General features: G+C 46.0%; 1 protein-coding gene across 2 annotated transcripts in view; it reads left to right on the plus strand.

Annotated features, from left to right (window-relative positions):
* Positions 1–8,220: 8,220 nt before the first annotated feature.
* XDH (xanthine dehydrogenase) overlaps positions 8,221–18,933 on the plus strand; it is a 61,143-nt gene continuing 50,430 nt past the window's right edge. For both annotated transcript variants that reach the window (XM_032353048.1, XM_032353049.1), the window contains exons 1-4: positions 8,221–8,417; positions 14,359–14,416; positions 17,137–17,233; positions 18,414–18,522. In XM_032353048.1, the coding sequence (XP_032208939.1) occupies positions 8,376–8,417; positions 14,359–14,416; positions 17,137–17,233; positions 18,414–18,522 (306 nt within the window). In that variant the 5' untranslated portion in view covers positions 8,221–8,375. The remainder of the gene's footprint in view (positions 8,418–14,358; positions 14,417–17,136; positions 17,234–18,413; positions 18,523–18,933) is intronic.

The raw sequence follows: 18,933 nt of genomic DNA on the forward strand, positions 1-18,933 counted from the left end.
AAATCCTGGTTTCCCCTTGCGTGGGGGTTACGGAAACCCTCTGAGCCCAGACAGCTTGCTCACATAGAAAACAAGAAATTATATCTGTCAGAGGGGTATTGTAGAAAGTCAATGAGATCCATACAGAACGACTGGCCTAGGACCTGGCACATATTTGCATCTTCATAAATCCTTGTCCTCTTTAAAATGTCTCTTACTGTGGAAGTGATTTAGCCTTGGCCAGTAGACCAGCCTCAGGACTGGGGGCCTCCCATGTCAGGATTTATAGCAAGAGCCCTGTATTCTCCTAAATGAGCTTTAAGTTGCTAAATCAGTAAGGAGATGTGAGGTCTTAATTTCTCCAATTGTCACAAATGCATGAGAACAAAACTACCAGTAGAAGCAGCCCCTGAAATCCCTCAGGGAGAAGTGGTCAGTGTGCTGATTCAGACTTCTAGCTCATGAGATTGAGACCCGTGGTTTCAGAAAAATGGCAAATGTTAGGTCCCAAAATGTGGGGGTTACCCGTGGATGGCCAACATCGCAAATGTTAATCCTCTAATGCAATGATCAGCTGGCCTTTGTGGCTCTGGAGAGAAGGGCAGGCTGCTTCTAGGAGTGTGACACAGGAGAAGGTGCCATCAGTAGACAGCAGCCTCGTCCAGGCAGGGACCAGACCACAGGGAGAGATGCCTCTATGCAGAAGGTCAGTCCAGTTCCCACAACCTCTCTGTACTTCAAGATAACAAGTCTGAACTTCAAGATTACAAGTCTGAGGTGGCTAGCTTGCCTTCTGCCCATGATTACTTTGGGGATTATGTCCCCTTTTTGGGTTTTATGCTCCAGGATATTAATAGCGGTTTAATCAGCTCTTTTTTTTTTTCTTCATAAGTGAAAGAGTTCCTTCCTTTTTAAAAGAGAAAGCAAATAACAGCATTAACAACACTATGTTCCCATGGAACATGCTGGTTCCGAGACAAATTTAGAATGGGAATAGTGGGTGATCTCCCCCATAGATGCCTGTACCCTAATTTGACTTTCCAAAGACTACTGTAATAAAACGGGTGGGGGCAGCCCTGGGAGAGCTGAAGGAAACTCTCAAGTTTTCAAGTGATAACTACTTCAAAGGTATCAATATGTAAGTCCAAATTCTGCATCACTGCCACAGGGAGTGGTGATATTTAGGAGGAATGTAAATTGTGGGTCTGCAGTGCTGGCTCAGAGATCCTGGGTAATACATAAAGTACAATGAGCTGCCCTTTATGCCCTTTAAGCCTCTCTGACCGTATATTAATCAATGCCCAGTACGCGGCCTAGGATATGGCAGAATCCCACTGAAACTGATAAATGAATGGATATGTGATCATTGCCCAGCATAGAAGATTCTCTAGAGCCCATCCTTAAAATCAAGTTGTGGGGATGGGGACACTTAAGGCCAAGGAGCCCAAGATCCATGGTGACATCATTTGCACATGTAGCTTTGCAAAGCAATATTCAAGATATTGCTTGAATATCTGGCAAGTCAGATATTCAAGCCATGCTGTCTTGCCTTTAACTAAAACCAGGTTCTGGCCTTGTTGTCATTCATTCATTTATTCTTCGTTCATCATTCAAAAAGTATTTTTTGAGTAAATACTATGTTTATCATGTCCATGTAGTGTTCTGCACTGAAGACAGACAAGTGAACATCTGCCCTTGGAGAACTTATTGTATTAGTGAATGTAATACTAGGTGCTGTAATAGACAAACCCAGAAATCTCAATGGGTAAGCACAATACAAATTTATTTCTTGTTTCTATAAAGTCATATAGACAATGTGGGAGTCTAGGGCAGGCTGCCCCAAAATGTACCACTTTGGTGTTGTTGGTTTTTTTTTTAAAGATTTTATTTATTTATTTGACAGAAAGAGAGAGATCACAAGTAGGCAGAGAGGCAGGCAGAGAGACAGAGGGAGAAGCAGGCTCACTGCTGAGCAGAGAGCCTGACACAGAGCTCTATCCCAGGACCCTGAGATCATGACCCGAGCCAAAGGCAGAGGCTTTGGCTGAGCCAACCAGGCACCCCTCATTTTGTGTTTTGATTTTATTTTGAATTAAAGTTATTTAAGAAACAACCAATATAAGAAGAATAACCTGACTGCATCCCCAACCCTGGCCTTTGACTTCAGAAAGGAAATAAATCATCCCTGTGAAAAGTACTCTCCCTGTATGTACCCAGAGGTAAAGAGACATCTTTGTCACCAGAGATAGAGAATTCTAGGCAAAGAAGTTTGTGTAGATGAACCTTGCTACTTTTACCAGTTAACTCCCCCAGTCCAAATTCTGTTTAGAATTCCTTACCAACTGAAGCTCTTGAACACAAGTTTTCTTTGTCCTGTCCATTCCTTACAGATTTATGTTTCTTTGTCTAAAAAAATATATATATAAAAACTGCCTGACTTGGTCATTTCTTTGGGTCTCAATTTTGTTATTGGGCCTCTGTGTACATGTAATTAAATTTTGTTTTTATTTTTCTCCTGTTTACCTGTCTCTTGTCAATTTAATTCTCAGACCATCTAGAAGTAATCTGAAGGGTAGGGGAAAATATCTTCCTTCCCCAAGACCTCCCAGGGTAGGAGAAGAGAGCACTCAGATCATTGTGTTTCTTTAAACACTGGACTGACTGGAAGTTCTGCCATCTTCAGTGTGTGGCTTCCCAGGTCATCCTGGGCATTGACATTAGTGATCAGACAGTGGAGAGAGAGAATGGGAGCTTTGATATTGTGAACATCACATTCACCCACATTATATTCATCAGAACTCAGTCAGAGGCCTTCCTCACCTATAAGAAGGTAGGAAATGGTTCTCCTGGCAGGGCAGTGACCTCCCAGCAGAAACTCTTCATTAGAGAAGAAATGCATGGATATTTGGTGAAAGAGTAGACATGTCTGCCATACTTACATTCTACTGGAGAGAGAATGGGTGTAACCATAAATACCTTAAGTGAGTGCATTGTATACTATTTCAGATGATAAAATGAAAAAAGTCAGGTGAGAGGCATAGGGGGTGTAAATAAGTTGTGAAAATAATTTTCTTCAGTGGCTATTCATTGGGCCATGCTATCTACAGGGCAAATGTGAGTTGATCTTTTGCATGAGTCAGAGGTAAGGACTCTCCTTCCTAAATGTGCTGGAGCACCTTGGATTCGAAAGAGAGACCTGACTTTGTGTCCAGATAGGCACACATTATCATCACCACAAATGTCTTTGGAGTTACAGAGTTTACTGAGTACAAAAAAGACATTCTCAAAAAACCTAGTAGATGCAGACAGATAAAATGAGTTCAAATTGCTTCTGGGATTTTTCTATTCCTTGAACTCTTGTATGCCCGTAATAACTGACCCAGGCTGAAATTCAGATGCTTTTAAAAGTTTTGACTCTGTGTGTCTTTTTCAATAATACCAGCTTCTTGATTCTGGAAGGATCTACTTCCCAGATGTGTCAAGAATATCAAGGGTTGATTTCTGCCACAGTAATAAAGGTTTACTTGTTTCTGAGGAATACTATCTCGTTACTTAATATCAATGATAGAAGTTTAGTTGGAAAGGAGCTGGTGAGGGAATTAAATGTTGCCAATAATATCCGGAATAATGGGGGAAATTTCTGTATTTGATAAGAGTTAGGGGGTATTATACTAAGTAAAATAAGTCAGATTGAGAAAGACAAATACCATGTTATATGATTTCCCTTACATGTGGAATCTAAAAAAAAAAAAAAAACAACAACAAATGAATGAGCAAACAAACAAAATCAGAAATCAGACCTAAACATACAGAGAACTGATGGTTGCTGGAGTAGAGGGCGGTAGGGAGATGGGCAAAACAGGTGAAGGAGAGTGGGAGATACAGGTTTCTAGTTATGGAATGAATAAGTCATAGGGACGAAAGGTACAGTACAGGGAATAGAGTCAGTGATATTGTGATAGTGTTACGTGACGGCAGGTAGTAGCCACACATGGGATAAGCCTACTATAATATTTAGAACTGTTGAATCCCTGTGTTGTTCCCCTGAAACAATGTAATCGGCTGTATCAGCTATGCTAAAAAAAAAAAAAAAAAAAATTAAATGAATCAAAAAAAAAATCAGGGGCTGAGACATTTCTGAAAATTCAACTCTTTCCTTGCATCGTGGACTCGGTCCCGTAAGCGTTTGTTGATCTTTCTTGCAGACCTGGCAGTAGGCTAGGTACCAGTGGCAGAGCAGCAAGCACAGTTCTGCTCCTGATTCCAGGGCTCACCCTCTAGCCATGGAAGAAAGACACTTGGCCATCCAGAGGCTGGATTTGAGAAGGACCATGAATACCATGCTGACAATCTTGGATCTATTCTCCACAGTTAGTGAAGAACCATCTCAGAACCGATTTCTCTGCTGCCGAGTGGGTAGGAGGCTGGTGTGCTGTGAGACTGTTGGCAAGTTGATCTCTTTGACCCTCATTTTCTTTGTCTAGAAAGGGAAGATAATAATAACTTCCCTGCCCATCTCTCAGGGCTATTATAAGGATCAAATGAAATTATGTCATGCTCTTCAGGTGCCAAGAACTATGATTAGGGCTAGTTAATAATCTAGACGTCTGAGAGAACAAGGGAAGACAAGTGCCGCCACACAGGGATGCTCTGAGAACACAGCAAAATCTTTTATCCGGCCTGGACCTTTGTAGCAGAGAAACCAGGCTTAGAAAAACAAAACAAAACAAAACAAAGTTAGTAGGAAAAAAAAAAAAACCAACAAAAAGTGAGTAATGAGATTGTTTGAAAGAAAATTGATTTTTTTTTCTTTTCGAGTGAAAGTTATTTTAAGTGAAGAAAATGAACAAAAAATGCCGTAGGGTACAGGCGAAAATGCAAATTCAGATGTATAGCAAGGAAGTGAGTCCCGCAGAGCACGGAAGCCTGGACAGCTGTCGCCTGGCCCTGACCAGGCCTCCAAGGAACACGCCAGAAGTTCTCCTGAATTGTTCTTCTGGTGTAGGTTTGGAGTATAGGTGAGGTTCAGTGGGGTGAGGTCCGGAGCCGACGACCAAGAAACAATTTTTGAGACATCTTTGGTGCAAAATGGTGGTTTATTAAAGCACAGGGACAGGACGCATGGGCAGAAAGAGCTGCTGCCTCCAGGGTTAGTGAGGGGTGGCTGATTGCAATACCAGAGGTCTTGCCATTGTCAAGTTCAGGTTGTTTTTCTCTCTAGCAAGGGTTGAACTTTAAGAGGGTTGGGAGCTTCCAGAAAGAATGTTACACAAATCCACCCAGGATTGGGGGGGGCGCGGGGAGGAGGTTTCAGGATGTCAGCTGTGCTCTGTCCTCGGCTAGCCTTCTGCTTCTTCGTCACTTCCTGCTGGGAGCACTTGGCCCCAAGGGAGCTCGCTGTTCCAGAAATTAGGATTCGGCCCTTTTCATTCTTAACTCTTGATTTCCAGAAATTATTCCAGGACTGTCCGGGAGGTCTCAGGGGTTATCCGGCTCTCCTGCAGACTTGAGAGCTCACGCCAATACAGTGCCTATTATAAACTAAGGCATTCCTTAGGAAAAAATGTGTTAAGTTAATGTATTGTAAGTTACAGTTGCCCAAACCCCAAAGCACGAAATCCATGAATTCAGCCCAAATTTGAGAATTCTTGTCTCAATATGGAAAGCATAAGCAGGAGGTCTTCAGCTTGGTGAAAAGTGCTTCTTTGAGATGGTTCCTCTAATTTGTAATATTTTAGAAAAGCACAGAGAAGGAAATGGTCACCGATATTTTGACAATCAATAATCATACAAAGTCAGCGTTTTGCCAAATTTCCGTATTACAGAAATAACCGAGTTACCACAGTTACCGCAGAAATGAAATCTGAACAACAGAAGCCTTTGTTCAATATCTATCTCACTTCTGTTTTTCTTAATGCTCCACAATAACAGAGAGGAATTTGACCTCCAGATGACCAAGAAGGGCTGAAGATCGGCTGCCTAAACTAGGGCTCTCTCATCCTTACCTGGCAGGATTCTTACAAAGGAGGCAGTTACCCCATTTTCGTAGATCAGATTGAAGCCAAGAGAGCGATTTTTGCCAAAAGTCTCACAGAGGTGCTAGAGCTATTATTTAAGCCAAACTACTTAACCCCCAACCCGAACTTCTTTCTCCGTCCTCCCTCTGGATCTTGAGAGTTTCCTGGGAATATGGCCAGAGTTAAGCCAGTGGAAAGCAGGGGGCTTGCAAAACTGGGCAGATCAGTGGACGGAGGAAAAGTCTCCCTAGCCCTGAGGAGTGAGTTAGTGTGGTCAGGGAGGATGGAGCTATTATGAAACACTGCCCGCAATCAGCTGCTCTGCTTCTCCCTACCTCCTTCTCTCTTCTTCTTTTTAGAGCAGGGTTTCTCAATCTTGACTCTATTGACCTCTTCAGACCAGATAATTCTTTGTTGCGGGGGGCTGTCCTATACATTGGGAGGCTGTTTAGTAGCGTCGCTGTCCTCTTAGCTACTAGAAACCTGTAGCATCTCTCAGTCATGACCTTGAAGCATATGGACATGGGGATGTCTCCTCTATGTCTCCCAATCCCCCAGTGAAGAACCACTGGTTTATGGTGATCAGCCATCCCAGTTTGCCATGCACTGAGAGACTGGTCACAGTGTCAGTGCTTTGACCAGAAGAGTTGGGGCCAAATGAGGATGGTTTGTCTCCCTGTAGGTGAGATCTCATCTCCTACTTAGATGAAGTGTGTGGAAGGAGAAAGCCTTGTGCTGATAATGTCCTAGTGGGCCATCCCCCTGAGGTCATGTGCCTAAGACTCTTTTCTTTCCCCATGTAGCCTGCGTGGGGATCAGGGGGAGTGACCCACTGCAGAGAGGCTGGCTGTTCCAGGACTAAAGACCAGAGGGAATGCTGGTGCAGTTGTGCCTGTGTGTGTATGGGGGAGGCCCAGCTAGGGGCTGACCACGGAGTGTCACTGGTGCTGCCCAGGTGGGCTGTGTGCCTGTGCATGCACACCAGCAGGTAATGGGTACTGGAGGGGGAAAGTTTGCAGCTCTGTGTCAACTTGGCCAGGGCCTGGAAGGTGTGGGTATTTTAATTTATTCGATATTTTGAAATATTCTTAATGAGTTACTCTGATCACTTATCAGGGGCCGTTTCCTGGGAGAAACAAACAGAGAAGACCCTCAGAAACGGTGTGTCAACAGATGAATGGATAAAGAAGATGTGGTATATATACACAATGGAATACTATGCAGCCATCAAAAGAAATGAAATCTTGCCGTTTGCAACGACGTGGATGGAACTAGAGGGCATCATGCTTAGTGAAATAAGTCAAGCAGAGAAAGACAACTATCATATGATCTCCCTGATATGAGGAAGTGGAGATGCTACAGGGGGGGTTAAGGGGGTAGGAGAAGAAAAAATGAAACAAGATGGGATTGGGAGGGAGACAAACCATAAGTGATCTCACAAAACAAGATCTCACAAAACAAGCTTAATCTCACAAAACAAACTGAGGGTTGCTGGGGGGAGGGGGGTTGGGGAAAAGGGGGTGGGGTTATGAACATTGGGGAGGGTATGTGCTATGGTGAGTGCTGTGAAGTGTGTAAACCTGGTGATTCACATACCTGTTCCCCGGGGGATTAAAATATATTATATGTTTATAAAAAATAAAAAATTAAAAAAAAAAAAAGAAATGGTGTGTCAACAGGATAGTTTTTGTTGTGTTTCATTCACGACAGTAGTCAAGATTTTGGTTCTTGGCACACTTACAACACATTCCGGAAACATATCATTTGTCTCTCTGCCTTCTGCTCTCGGTGCCATTCGTAGGCCCATCTACAGGATGAAAACGGCAGTTCTGGAGACAACATGGCCAAGGTCAGATGCCAGGTTTTGGTTCTGGATCGCTGGGCTCCATGGCTCGTGACCTTGTGGCAGCTCCTCCGGGCCGTGTGAGAATGCGTCGTCCGTGTAAGTGCTGAGCCCGGGTTGCTGTACACCCGAATGGGAAAATGCCAAGTGTGGAGGGGAAGGTGTGAATCCTTTTTATCCCAGGGCTCTGACTTGGGCCCTTCCTCCTTCGGGCGATGGAGCAGGTTCCAGGAGGGTGGTGCTTAAGACCATGGGTCACCTGGCCACCAGCCCTCCCCCGGGCCTCCGTGCTCTTTGACACAGCTATTGGAGGTGTGGTTTCCTGCCTAAGATTGTTTGCGTTTTCCTCATTACATAAACCGCTGGCTCTTGCCAAGCCCTCCCGGTGCCCTGGAGCTCTAGGCTGCTTTTCTCCTATTGGCTGGCCAAGTTTCATTTTTTGGGGGGAGGTGTAGTTTTTCAAGCTGCTGAGCCAGGCGGTGTGTCAGTGCCTTCTGGGAGTGAAGAGCTGGAGTTCGGGGACCCCACCTGTAACAATGACAGCCGATGAGTTGGTTTTCTTTGTGAATGGCAAGAAGGTAAGAAGGAGCTGGCCTCAGGTCCGACTTCTCTGCTGCCCTCCCAGGGCCTGATGTTTGTTCTTTGGAAGACGCTGGCTCTGTTCTTTCTCTTTCTCTCCTCTCTCACTCATTTCCCGTCTCTTCTCTCCCTCCCTCCAAAGTCGTTGCTGCATTTTGGGTAACACTGGGGGAAGAAACCCTTCTCAGACCTGGAACATAGACAGGATGCTCCAGGGGCAAAGGCATGTCCGGGGAGGCAAGCAAGAAGAGAGGCTTGAATTCCCACTTGGTGTGCAGCAGCAGAGACCCTGACCCAAAGCCAAGGCAGGGGCACAGGGTCACGAGACTGGAGGTCACCGACCACGCCTCTATTTCTGTGTTTAATCCAATTTGTCCTCTGGTTTTTGTTGTTCTCTTTGCTGAGAGAAGGAACAGGAACTTGTTTTCTTGCTAATACCAGGGTGTGAGAGAGACATAGTGTTTGATTCTGGCATTTCAAGGCTAATGTGACAACTAGCTTGTATGAGGACATTACTAACATCTTGGGGCAAGCCACGATGTTTTTTTTTTTCTTTTTCATAAGGGGCATGTTTCTCCCCCTCCCTGCACTTAATACTGCATATAAATATTTTATATTTTTTATAAAATATTTTATATAAATTTTATAAAATTTTATAAAAATTTTATATAAATATTTTGATAAAAATTGCCCACTCAGATGAACTTTGTTGGTAGGCAGGGACACGGGAGCGTGGGGGGTGGGGTGTTGAGCAGAAGGGGACTTCAGACATGGAGACCAGTCCTCCAGGCCCTGCAAGGGTTCGAATCCTTGCAAATTTCACCACAGGAGCTGGGAGGGAGCGTGCAAGCACATTGCATTGTCCCCATCCCCCTCCCTCGAGCCCTGCTGAGATGCTCCAGTCTGTTCCAGCTCCCAGGTCAGGAATGAAAGGGACAGTGAAAGGACAGCCATAGTTCTACCTTGCAAATGGCCATGTGGAGAGTGTGAGGGGTGACTGTGCCAAGGGGCCCTCAAAGAAGGATAATTTTCTTTGTTTTGCTTTACTGGTGTTTTTGAGTTGAGAAATTAGGCAACGTTTGAGGTAATTCTCCAGAGCTAAAATGAGCTTCATGGGGCATCTGGTGCTTAAATGGTCAGGATGTGTCTGGGTGACTAGCAAGGGAATTCTGTGAGCTACGGCAATCTGAAGACCACTGGGTTCAATGTGAGGCGTGCCACCGGGAGGTGCTGAGGGTGGGGTCAGCCATGTTTTTCCAGGTTCCGTGTGTCTCTCCATGTCAATTTCTTTTGAGGATTGGCATCTGGCAGCAAACCAAGAGGTAGGGCACAGCTTCCCTGTTGGTGGTTGTGAAATTTTACACCCAGCATTTCCAACAACTTTGCTGCATTCAGCGATTGCCTCAGAGAGATCCAAAAAATGGTTGAATTGACTTTCTAGAAATATTCCTTACATGAAACATCTTCGGTGAAATTTTTCTAAATGGTTTTTACATTGAGTGAGCAGCTGGATTCAATGACTTCCAGGGCCACATCTTATTCCAAGATTCTCTTATTTACCATGCCATCAATTCGTATGTGACAGGACGAGGTCGTGCTCTTCCTTAGGGATGGTGTGCTGTGACGCACTGGACACGGAAAGGCACGTTTCGAGGAAATCTGGCCTGGCGGGGTTGTTTCCTCCTGTATCTCGGATCCACTTCAGGAAAGCAATTTAACATTTTTAGATGGTATCGTCATATCAAACCCACTATCTCTGTAAGTTTTCCTAGTGTCAGTTGCTCTGATGCCATATGCCTGTAGCCTCTTGAGAAAGTGCTAGAAAGGTGGAGAGGCAATCTAAGAAGTGATGATGAGTAAAAGCCATGCTTTGCACACAAGACCAAGCAGGAATCCCCAGTCAGATCAAGGTGGCTGTGAGTACGTGCGTTCCCGTTTCTATTTCCAAGATCTTGCTAGATCTAGATCTTTTGTTACTGGATATTGTGCAAAGAAGTTACCAAAGAAGCTGTTGGAATGGGTGATTCACTCTTCATTGTAAGCCTTATTCTCTTATTCTCCCTGTTTCAGTCTGTCCAGAACTCTGTCTCTGCTGACTGGGGTTCTGGAGAGGTCCTGAGGCCAATGATCAAATACCTCAGGGGGCTTCTGTGGTGGTGATGGGCCTTGATGATGATCGTTTCCATGTCTTCTGTTCTAGAGTCAGAATTGGAGGGAAAGAAAGAGCTGCCCAGGATTTTGGTGTTACTGTAGTGACAGTCATTTTGTGGGCAGGATTCTAGAGTATCTCAGCAGTAGCTTTCTGTTTGGTAGAGACTGTGGTGCATGGAGGAGTCTGGCCGACTGGGTGTGAGGGGCACAGCTAAAGGTGGGGGTGATTCCCACAGAAGCAGGTGGCAGCTACAGAGAGCCTCATGGTGGCTTTGACTCACTCACTCACATTACGAGCTCCTGCCAAGCCTGTGCCTGTGGGGTACATTGGCACGGGTGAGTATGGTCTCCGAGAAAAGGCCAGCCACCTGCCCCTCGGGACCTTAGGGACCAGTTAAAGAGAGGGATTATAATTAGGCAAAGTAATATGTTACAAAATGTATTTTACAGAAAACTAGGCCCACAAAATGCTCTTTTCAGATATTCTTCTTTTAAATGTTTATTTATTTTACAGGGAGAGGGGGCAGAGAGAGAGAGAGAATGTGCACATGTGAGAGTTGGGGGAGGGGCAGAGGGAGAGACTGTCCAGCAGATTCCCCTCTGAGTGTGGAGCTGGACACGGGGCTCCATCCCACGACCCGTGAGATCATGACCTGAAACCATGAGTCTTAACCGACTGAGCCACCCATGTGCCCTCTCTTTTCAGATATTCTTCAACCACTTAGCACAGTGTCGGCATCCAGCAGGTGTCCAATTAATGAGGACAGAATGAATGCACAAGTATTAAGTGCCATTGGAAATCCTCTACTGAAGAGAATTATTTAAAATTTTTTTTTGCTTTTTGAAATTATTTTAAGTGTACGAAAATATTGTACAAAGCATACAAAGAAACACTCAATAGGCTACACACCTTTACCAACTGTTCACATTTTATCACATCTGCTTTATCATTATCTCCTTCATTCTCTCTCTCCCTGTACACACACACACACACACACACACACACACACACAACAAATAGGTGTTTATGGGATAAGCACGTGCATAAGACATATATGGATATGTGTATAGGTACATATGTAGATATATAGATGTATATAAGTACCTACATAATGTTAAATATTTATTTATGTATAAAATTAATAGCAATAAATACACAAAGTATAAAATTTTCTTTCTGAACCATTTGAGGGTAAATTTCCAACATCATGCCCTTCTAACCCTTAAACCAAAAGTACAACGTTCTTATAGAACTAGTCTCTATAAAAATCAGGAAATAAAGTGTTGATATAATACTATTACCTAATCTATAGCACTTCTGCAACATTTTCCAATTTCCCCAATGATGTCATTGATAACTTTTCTCCCAAGCCTGGGACTCAGGGTCATACTATTTATTCAGTTGCTGTGTCTCTTAAGTTTCCTTTTTTTCTTTCTTTTTTTTTTTTAAAAGATTTTATTTATTTATTTGACAGACAGAGACCACAAGTAAGCAGAGAGGCAGGCATTAGCAAATAATCTGTAAGAAGATCCTTTGAGTTTATGTGAATATCTTGATCATCAAACTCTCACCTACTAGTTTTAGCACCCATGGATAATTCTAGACTGGCTCATTTACTGTGCTGATTGCAAGATGGCTAACTGGATTCATTAGTTGGCATTCCTCCATCAGAATGAACTTACTCATCTCTCCAATTTGTTTATTTATTAGGTATCACTTTGGACTCATAAGTTTTAATCTTATTTAATGGGTTATAATCCATTAGAGATATTATTGGTTTTGATGCTTAAATCTTATCAGAACAATATGCTGAACCCAGCATTTCCTAAGCTCATATCCCCACAAAATGTCTGTCCTCTGGAATACCCGTTGGCGTCCTGTTCAGAGAGGGTTCCATGGTGTTTGCTGGGCCAACCCTGCAGCCATGCTGTGAGAGGAGCGTAGCCATTCTCTGTAGGAATGCAAGGAAGGTTGGACCACTCATGGCTGAGATGATATAAAAGCCTTTGCTGGGGAAGTGTTTGGGGTCTTGTAAGTCAAAATGCAGGTGGAAGAAGAATGGAATAGTTGAAGGCACGGAGTCAGAGGTATACATTGTATTTTCTCTGGGATGTGAAGACCAGGTTCATATGGAAATAGGAGGGGGAAAGGCTGAAAATGAAGATTGCAGACATATGGGAAAGGGCCTTGGAAGATAGCCCAGGGAACTTGAATGTTACCTGGCATACGTGGGAAGTCACGGGAGGCACAGAGCAGGGGATGGATGTGATGGAAGCTGAGCTAGAAGATGAGGAAGGCATAGCTCAGGGGGAAGGCAGTAAGCTAAGAGGCTCTTCCTGTCATTTCCAAGCAAAGTGATAGGGATCTTTATTTGTGCATTTATGAGTTCTCCAAGAGAAAAGAAATAGCTTCCTGTGTGAACTTTGTAACTAGGACTTTGAACAAACTGGACTTGTGGGGTGTTTTAATGAAAGGAAACTAATTTGATTTTCTGCTTTCCCTTAAACTTTTTTTCAGGGGGCGAATTCTGGCAGTTTTATGACTTCTTGGATTGCTCTTAATGAGTAAAAAATCCTATGGTCATTTCTAAGTTTCTATACACAGCCTCAGTTCAGGATAGAGAGGTGGGGTTAGAAGAAATTTCTCATTAAGTCAGTACTGGTGGAAGATGGCTTCCCACCACTGGGAACATTCCATTGTAAGTCTCATGACATGGGGCATGTGCTTTTCTCTGGCCCATCGCCCTTCCTCAGCCTCCAGTTGTGGGAGGTCCTCTGTATAAACCCTCTTAGAGGTCCAAAACCTTCCATAGTCAGTGCTTGGGGGATGATTTAAACACCTCCACACCAGCTCACTCTCTCTTGCATGACCTACACCAGGTCCACAGCCAGCATTTCACATCCTCTGCCCTCCCAGACTCTGGGAGTGCACACCGATCCCAACACTGCCATTTCTTCTTCAGCTTCTCTGTTAAGCCTATCTCTAGCTTTCAGAGATCCCAGACGACCATATCCTCCATCTCACAAAGGCTGTATATTAGCTTCCTGTGTAGAGCCATGGAAGCCCCCTCATGAAGTTTGAGGCATGAGGCAGATACCTCCTCTCCTCAACCTTAGGAAAATGTAAGATTCATAGTGTCACTCTCTCTAAAGAAACTCTTGTCACGTATTCTCTCTCCTTAACCATCCTAGTCACCCAAACCCTATTACCTTCATACCCAACATAGGATGGGTAGGAGTAGTGATGCAGGTTTTTGTGGATTTCCTTTGACTCTTTGCATCAGAAACTGGCACCTCACTTTATAGGCAACTTTTCTATCTTATTGAATAAACCATTTGTGGACTTCTGGCTTGAGATTTCTTCTCCATGTCTGACATGTGTTATGTTTTTGGCATTGGGCTATCAGAGCCAATGACTTGCAGCACAGGCCAACAGACTGGCCCTCTACTCTCTGAGATGGCACATGCCTGGGGCACAGATGAGGATCTGCGGCTGCCATTTATTTGACAGAGAGGGAGAGAGCACAACTAGGCAGAGCAGCAGGCAGAGGGAGAAGGAGAAGCAGGCTTCCCATTGAGCAGAAAGTCCAATGAGGGACTTGATCCCAGGATCCTGAGATCATTATCTGAGCCCAAGACCGATGCTTAACTGACGGAGCCATCCAGGCGCCCCAAGACCTTCATTTTCATGATATATTGGGCACATCCCTATTAACTCGACAAACTCTTGGGTAAGGCAGTGGCTAAGTATACCTAGGATACATTTTTCTTTTGTTTTTGTTCTTATAGGTGGTGGAGAAAAATGCAGATCCAGAAACAACCCTTTTGGCCTACCTGAGAAGAAAACGTATCCTGACTTTGGGGTGAGGGTGTGGCGCAGGACAGTGGGGGTTCATTCTCTAGGCCTTATGTTATTTTCTAGTGACTGTGGGAAGCCAGTAAAGTGTGGAGGACAGAGCTCTGGAGCCAGGGCTCTGGACCCCTGCATCTTAGTTGTAGCTCTGTCACTCAGCAGTTGTGTGACCCTGGGACCTATTTTGAGCTCTCCAGGTATAAAATTATCAACTGTCGAATGAGAGGATTGTGTTTTGATGTTTCTTAGGATTTCTTCCAGGTAAGACTCTCGTGATGCTAGGGTTTAATCCCGGGCCTGTAAAATGAGTATCCGTGAAAGGCCCTCATTGGCCCTGGTGAACTAATTCCCCTCAGGAGGAGTTGGCCTCTCTCAGGAGATCTTCACTGAGGCTTTCCAGAAAATCTTTCCAGTTCTGTGAAGGTGGAAGGAATGTCAGAGGAAGGTGTGTTTGTTGAGAAAGGATTCCAGAGTGGGGAAGTGTGTGGAGTGCCATCCACTGTGGAGATGGCACACTGAGAGGCAAGGGACAGGGGATTCCTGAGCACTTACTGTACATAGATAGAGTTCAAGGTGATTTTCATAGGTGGGCTCATTGATCCCCATAGCAGTGCCTCTGACAGAGGAGGAAGTGAGTTTGACACATGAGAAGGGACCTGCTTCTTGCTCGTCTATTCTGGACCAATCCTGGCAGAGCTTGACTGAAACCTAGAGGCATGCTCTTAACATTCTAGTCATGCTAGAAACTCTTCAGGGTTGGTTGTTGGGATGTCGCTCATCCCAACTTCTGCTAACTAATCCCCCTCACTCCCGGAGTCAGGAATGTCCAGTGGCTCATTCAGGTGCCCTGTTCCAGGACAGCAGAGCGTAGTTGCCATACCCACAGAAGCGAGCCTGAAGTCCACAGACTTCCCTCTGGCTCACGTACTTCTTATCAGATGATGTCCAGCTCCAGCGTACTTTGTCCTAGATTTTCCATTGAGAGAGGGTGAGTCTGGAGTTTCATGGCCCATGAACCTGGTGAAATGACTCAGTAGGATCAGGAGACTGTACAGAACTCCACTGCCAGCCCCTGTACCTGGCGGGGTGGGGGGTGGGGGTCTGAGGAGACAGGCACATTTTCAGACATTGTGGACACCAATGCTAGTTTTCTGATGAAGTTTTGAAGGCCCCAGAGCCTCAGATATTCCTGATCATGGCAGTTGCTAGTTTGAAGGTTAAATCTCAAATGAAATCTGAAACTGAAAGTTTTCACAGAAGTGAAGGTTGGGTGGCTTTTGGCTGACCGCCATGAGAGTTCATTTCTGAGAGTTCTGGAAAAGAGGAAAACCCCAGGCTTGACTGCTATTCTGCCTTCTGAAAAAAAATCCCCCAGCTGGAAGATTCTGGTAGACTTTGGACTATTAAGTTGTCTGAATTATTGCTCATTGCATAGATTCTGAGGAGTCAGAGGAATAACTTAGGGTATAGAGAGCTCTTCCCAGTTGTGTTTTAGAAGAGGGAGCCACATGGTGAAGGGAGGAGTCCGCAAATCTGGAGTCGGATGATTGTGTCTGGACCCTCACACAAGGTGACCTGAGTGACCGTGTTGCCTTTCTGGGCCCACCTTACCTCCTGGGCCCCAGTTTTCTTTGTTTTGTTTTAATCTGTGGAGAAACAGCAGCTCCTGACTCCCTTGCTCATGAAATTATTGTGAAAATCAACTGGGTCCATGGGTATAAGTCTTTTTCAAGTATAAGATGCTATATGTTTAAAGAGACTAATGTCCAGCATATTACAGGTAAGAAATAAATATTACTTAAATGACTGAATGATCAGACCATGAATGGCTGCCTAGAATTCATGATGAAGTTTCATTTCATCTTGCAAATGAGGGAAGCGACCAGTGATAATGACCTCCACCTTCGGCAGAGAGCTGGACGGCTCAGAGGCCTACAGCCTGCAGGAAAAGCAGCCATGGAGCTCATGTGTCTCAGGGAAAAGGGCCATGGTCAGTGCTGCTCTCTAGAATAGCCTAGTACTTAGGCACACTAGCAGACTCAAAGTTATCAGACTACTTCTGCAAGGACATGTAAGAGATGTTGCTACTCCTGGCCCCCAACCTCAAAGATTATATTCATTTCTGGTCACATATCCTATGGGAAGATATTCAGAAGCCCTTGGTCCAACTCTCACTTTGGTTCCTGAACTTCACCAACCCAAAAGATTCAAGGTGACAAGCAGGACTCAATGGGTCCCAGAACAGATCAATGTCTCTGTCTGGCCCGAGTGGCTTCATTGTACACCCAGCTGTGGTGATATGAGGGTCACCCCATGTGCTCAGCCTTTGAGGTGACTGATCCCCCTGCGCAGTGAGACCATAGGGTTGGGATCCCCTAAGACCAGACCAGGAAGCTCCTGATGCCAAGAAACATCTCCAGGATTGGAGAGCAGTAGGACTCCAGTCCTGGAGAATACTTGAGTGCTTTCTGATGGGACCCTGATGCTTTTCCTCATCTGTGCAGTGGAGATGGTCCCATTCTCCGCCTTCCGGGTCACAGTGCAGAATTCCGGGATGAGGGGACCATGTGGGTCTACGGCCTCCCTGGGTTGAGGGGCCCGAGCCTGTGTGTGCCAATGGATGACTCTATACTTACAGCTGTGCGCATGCACTTCCCAACAGCCCAGCAAAGATCCTTCTATGAATTTGTGTTCCTTAACCCTCGACCACCCAGTGAGGCTAAGCGGGACCAAGCTGGGCTGTGGCGAAGGCGGCTGTGGGGCTTGCACCGTGATGCTTTCCAAGTATGATCGTTTCCAGAACAAGATTGTGTATCCTTTGCCCACTGGCTGGTGGTGATGCAAGGACTATGAGGCAGGGGTTATGTTGTGTGTGTGTGTGTGTGTGTGTGTGTGTGTGTATGCATAGATGAACTTTCTAGACCCAGACTCATTTCCAGTCCTATGAAATCCTTCGGTCAGACTCCACTGCCTTTGGAGTAAAGTCCAATCTCTGCTTAGTTCTCAGGGCCCCTCACGGTGTGCCCCACCTTTCCTCTCCAGATAGCTCTCTCTACGGGCCCAGCACTCCATCCTTGCAGGGACAACTGTGGACTACTGACACTCGTGGCCTACTCATTTCCTGGTCTTTGCAGAAGCTGTTGTCCAGGTCTTGAATGTCCTTTCTTCTAGGACTTCGCCACCTGGCCAGCTCTTGCTCGCTTTTCAGGACTGGGAAAAATAACACCTCCTCCGGGAAGCCTTCCTTGACTTCCCAGGACTGGGTTAGGTACCCCATGTCTGTGCTGGTCCCAGAGTGTTCTGTGCTCAGCCCTCCTGAAACACTTACCATAGCTGTCTAAACTGCACCTTCACCCAGGCTTCACACATTTTCCTGGGTTGACCGTGGGCTATTGAAGAACATCTCACTCACCTTTGTTTCCTCGGCCCTCAGTAGAGTGCCTGCCATCTGACTGGACTCAGAAACTGGTGCTGCTTGTATACATGGATGAATGGTGAATAGAAAAAATGGACATCAAAAACCTCTGTTTAAGGGGCTGGTGTCTCATGTTTCCTGGGGATCGCCCCCTGCTTTTTCCCCCACAGAGGATGGGAGACAAGGGGGTGAGAGCAGGGGGGCAACGTGACTGGATGTTCTGAAATTGAAGAGGCTAAAGAAGGGCCTTGCGGGCAGAGGAGCAAGCACTGGGCTTGGAACCTGCCAGAAATTTCCTCTTGACTCAGCCTCCAGGGTGGGGGTGACTGAGGTGACTGAGGATGACCCTCGTGTTCCAGCTTGGAGGCCCAGTGCCCCGCAGGACCCTGCAGGGGCTCGTGCCTCACCGGGGTGTGGGGAGCCTCCTTTGTTGCTAGCCCAGAGGCCAGGGTAGAGAGGCAAGGATACCCAGGGAAGAGCCCAGAATGTAACGTAGAGGGAGGGGTCATCACAAAGCCCCTCTAAGTCTCCGGTGGCTCGAGTGGACCACAGAATGACCTTAATCTGGGGCTCCAGCCACTTTTCTGCCAACGCCTGCCTGGCCCCCATCTGCTCTTTGCATCATGTTGCTGTGACGACGGTGGAAGGGATCGGAAGCACGAAGTCGAGGCTGCATCCCGTGCAGGTAACCGGAGGCCAGGGAGGCTCAAGCCAGGGCCGCAGACTTGTTCTGGGCTGTGAGGCTGAGTGTCGCTGCCCGGGCAAGAGGCACTGTGGCCGGGCTGCGTCCCTCACCTCCTTCTCCTGGGAGGGAAGAAGCTGGGTTGGGGGGAGGGGTGCAGCTGTGAGGCAGAAAAATGGGCCCCAGGCCTGCAGCTCCCTCCTGGGGCCACCGTGGGTGTGACATGACATGACCCTGAGGGAACCACGAGGTCAGCATGACCGGGTGGCCAGGGCAGGCTGCCTATGCCAGACCTGGCGGGAGGGGGGCAAGGGAGCGCCTCACCCACCCCCCACCCCCGCCCCTGCGTGTGCTTAGGAAACCCCTGCTGTCTCGGGTTCAAGGTTTCAGATGCCCTGTGCCCTTGATTAAAAG

Source organism: Mustela erminea, chromosome 7 (assembly GCF_009829155.1).
Source record: "Mustela erminea isolate mMusErm1 chromosome 7, mMusErm1.Pri, whole genome shotgun sequence".
In the NCBI taxonomy this organism is placed as follows: Eukaryota; Metazoa; Chordata; class Mammalia; order Carnivora; family Mustelidae; genus Mustela; species Mustela erminea.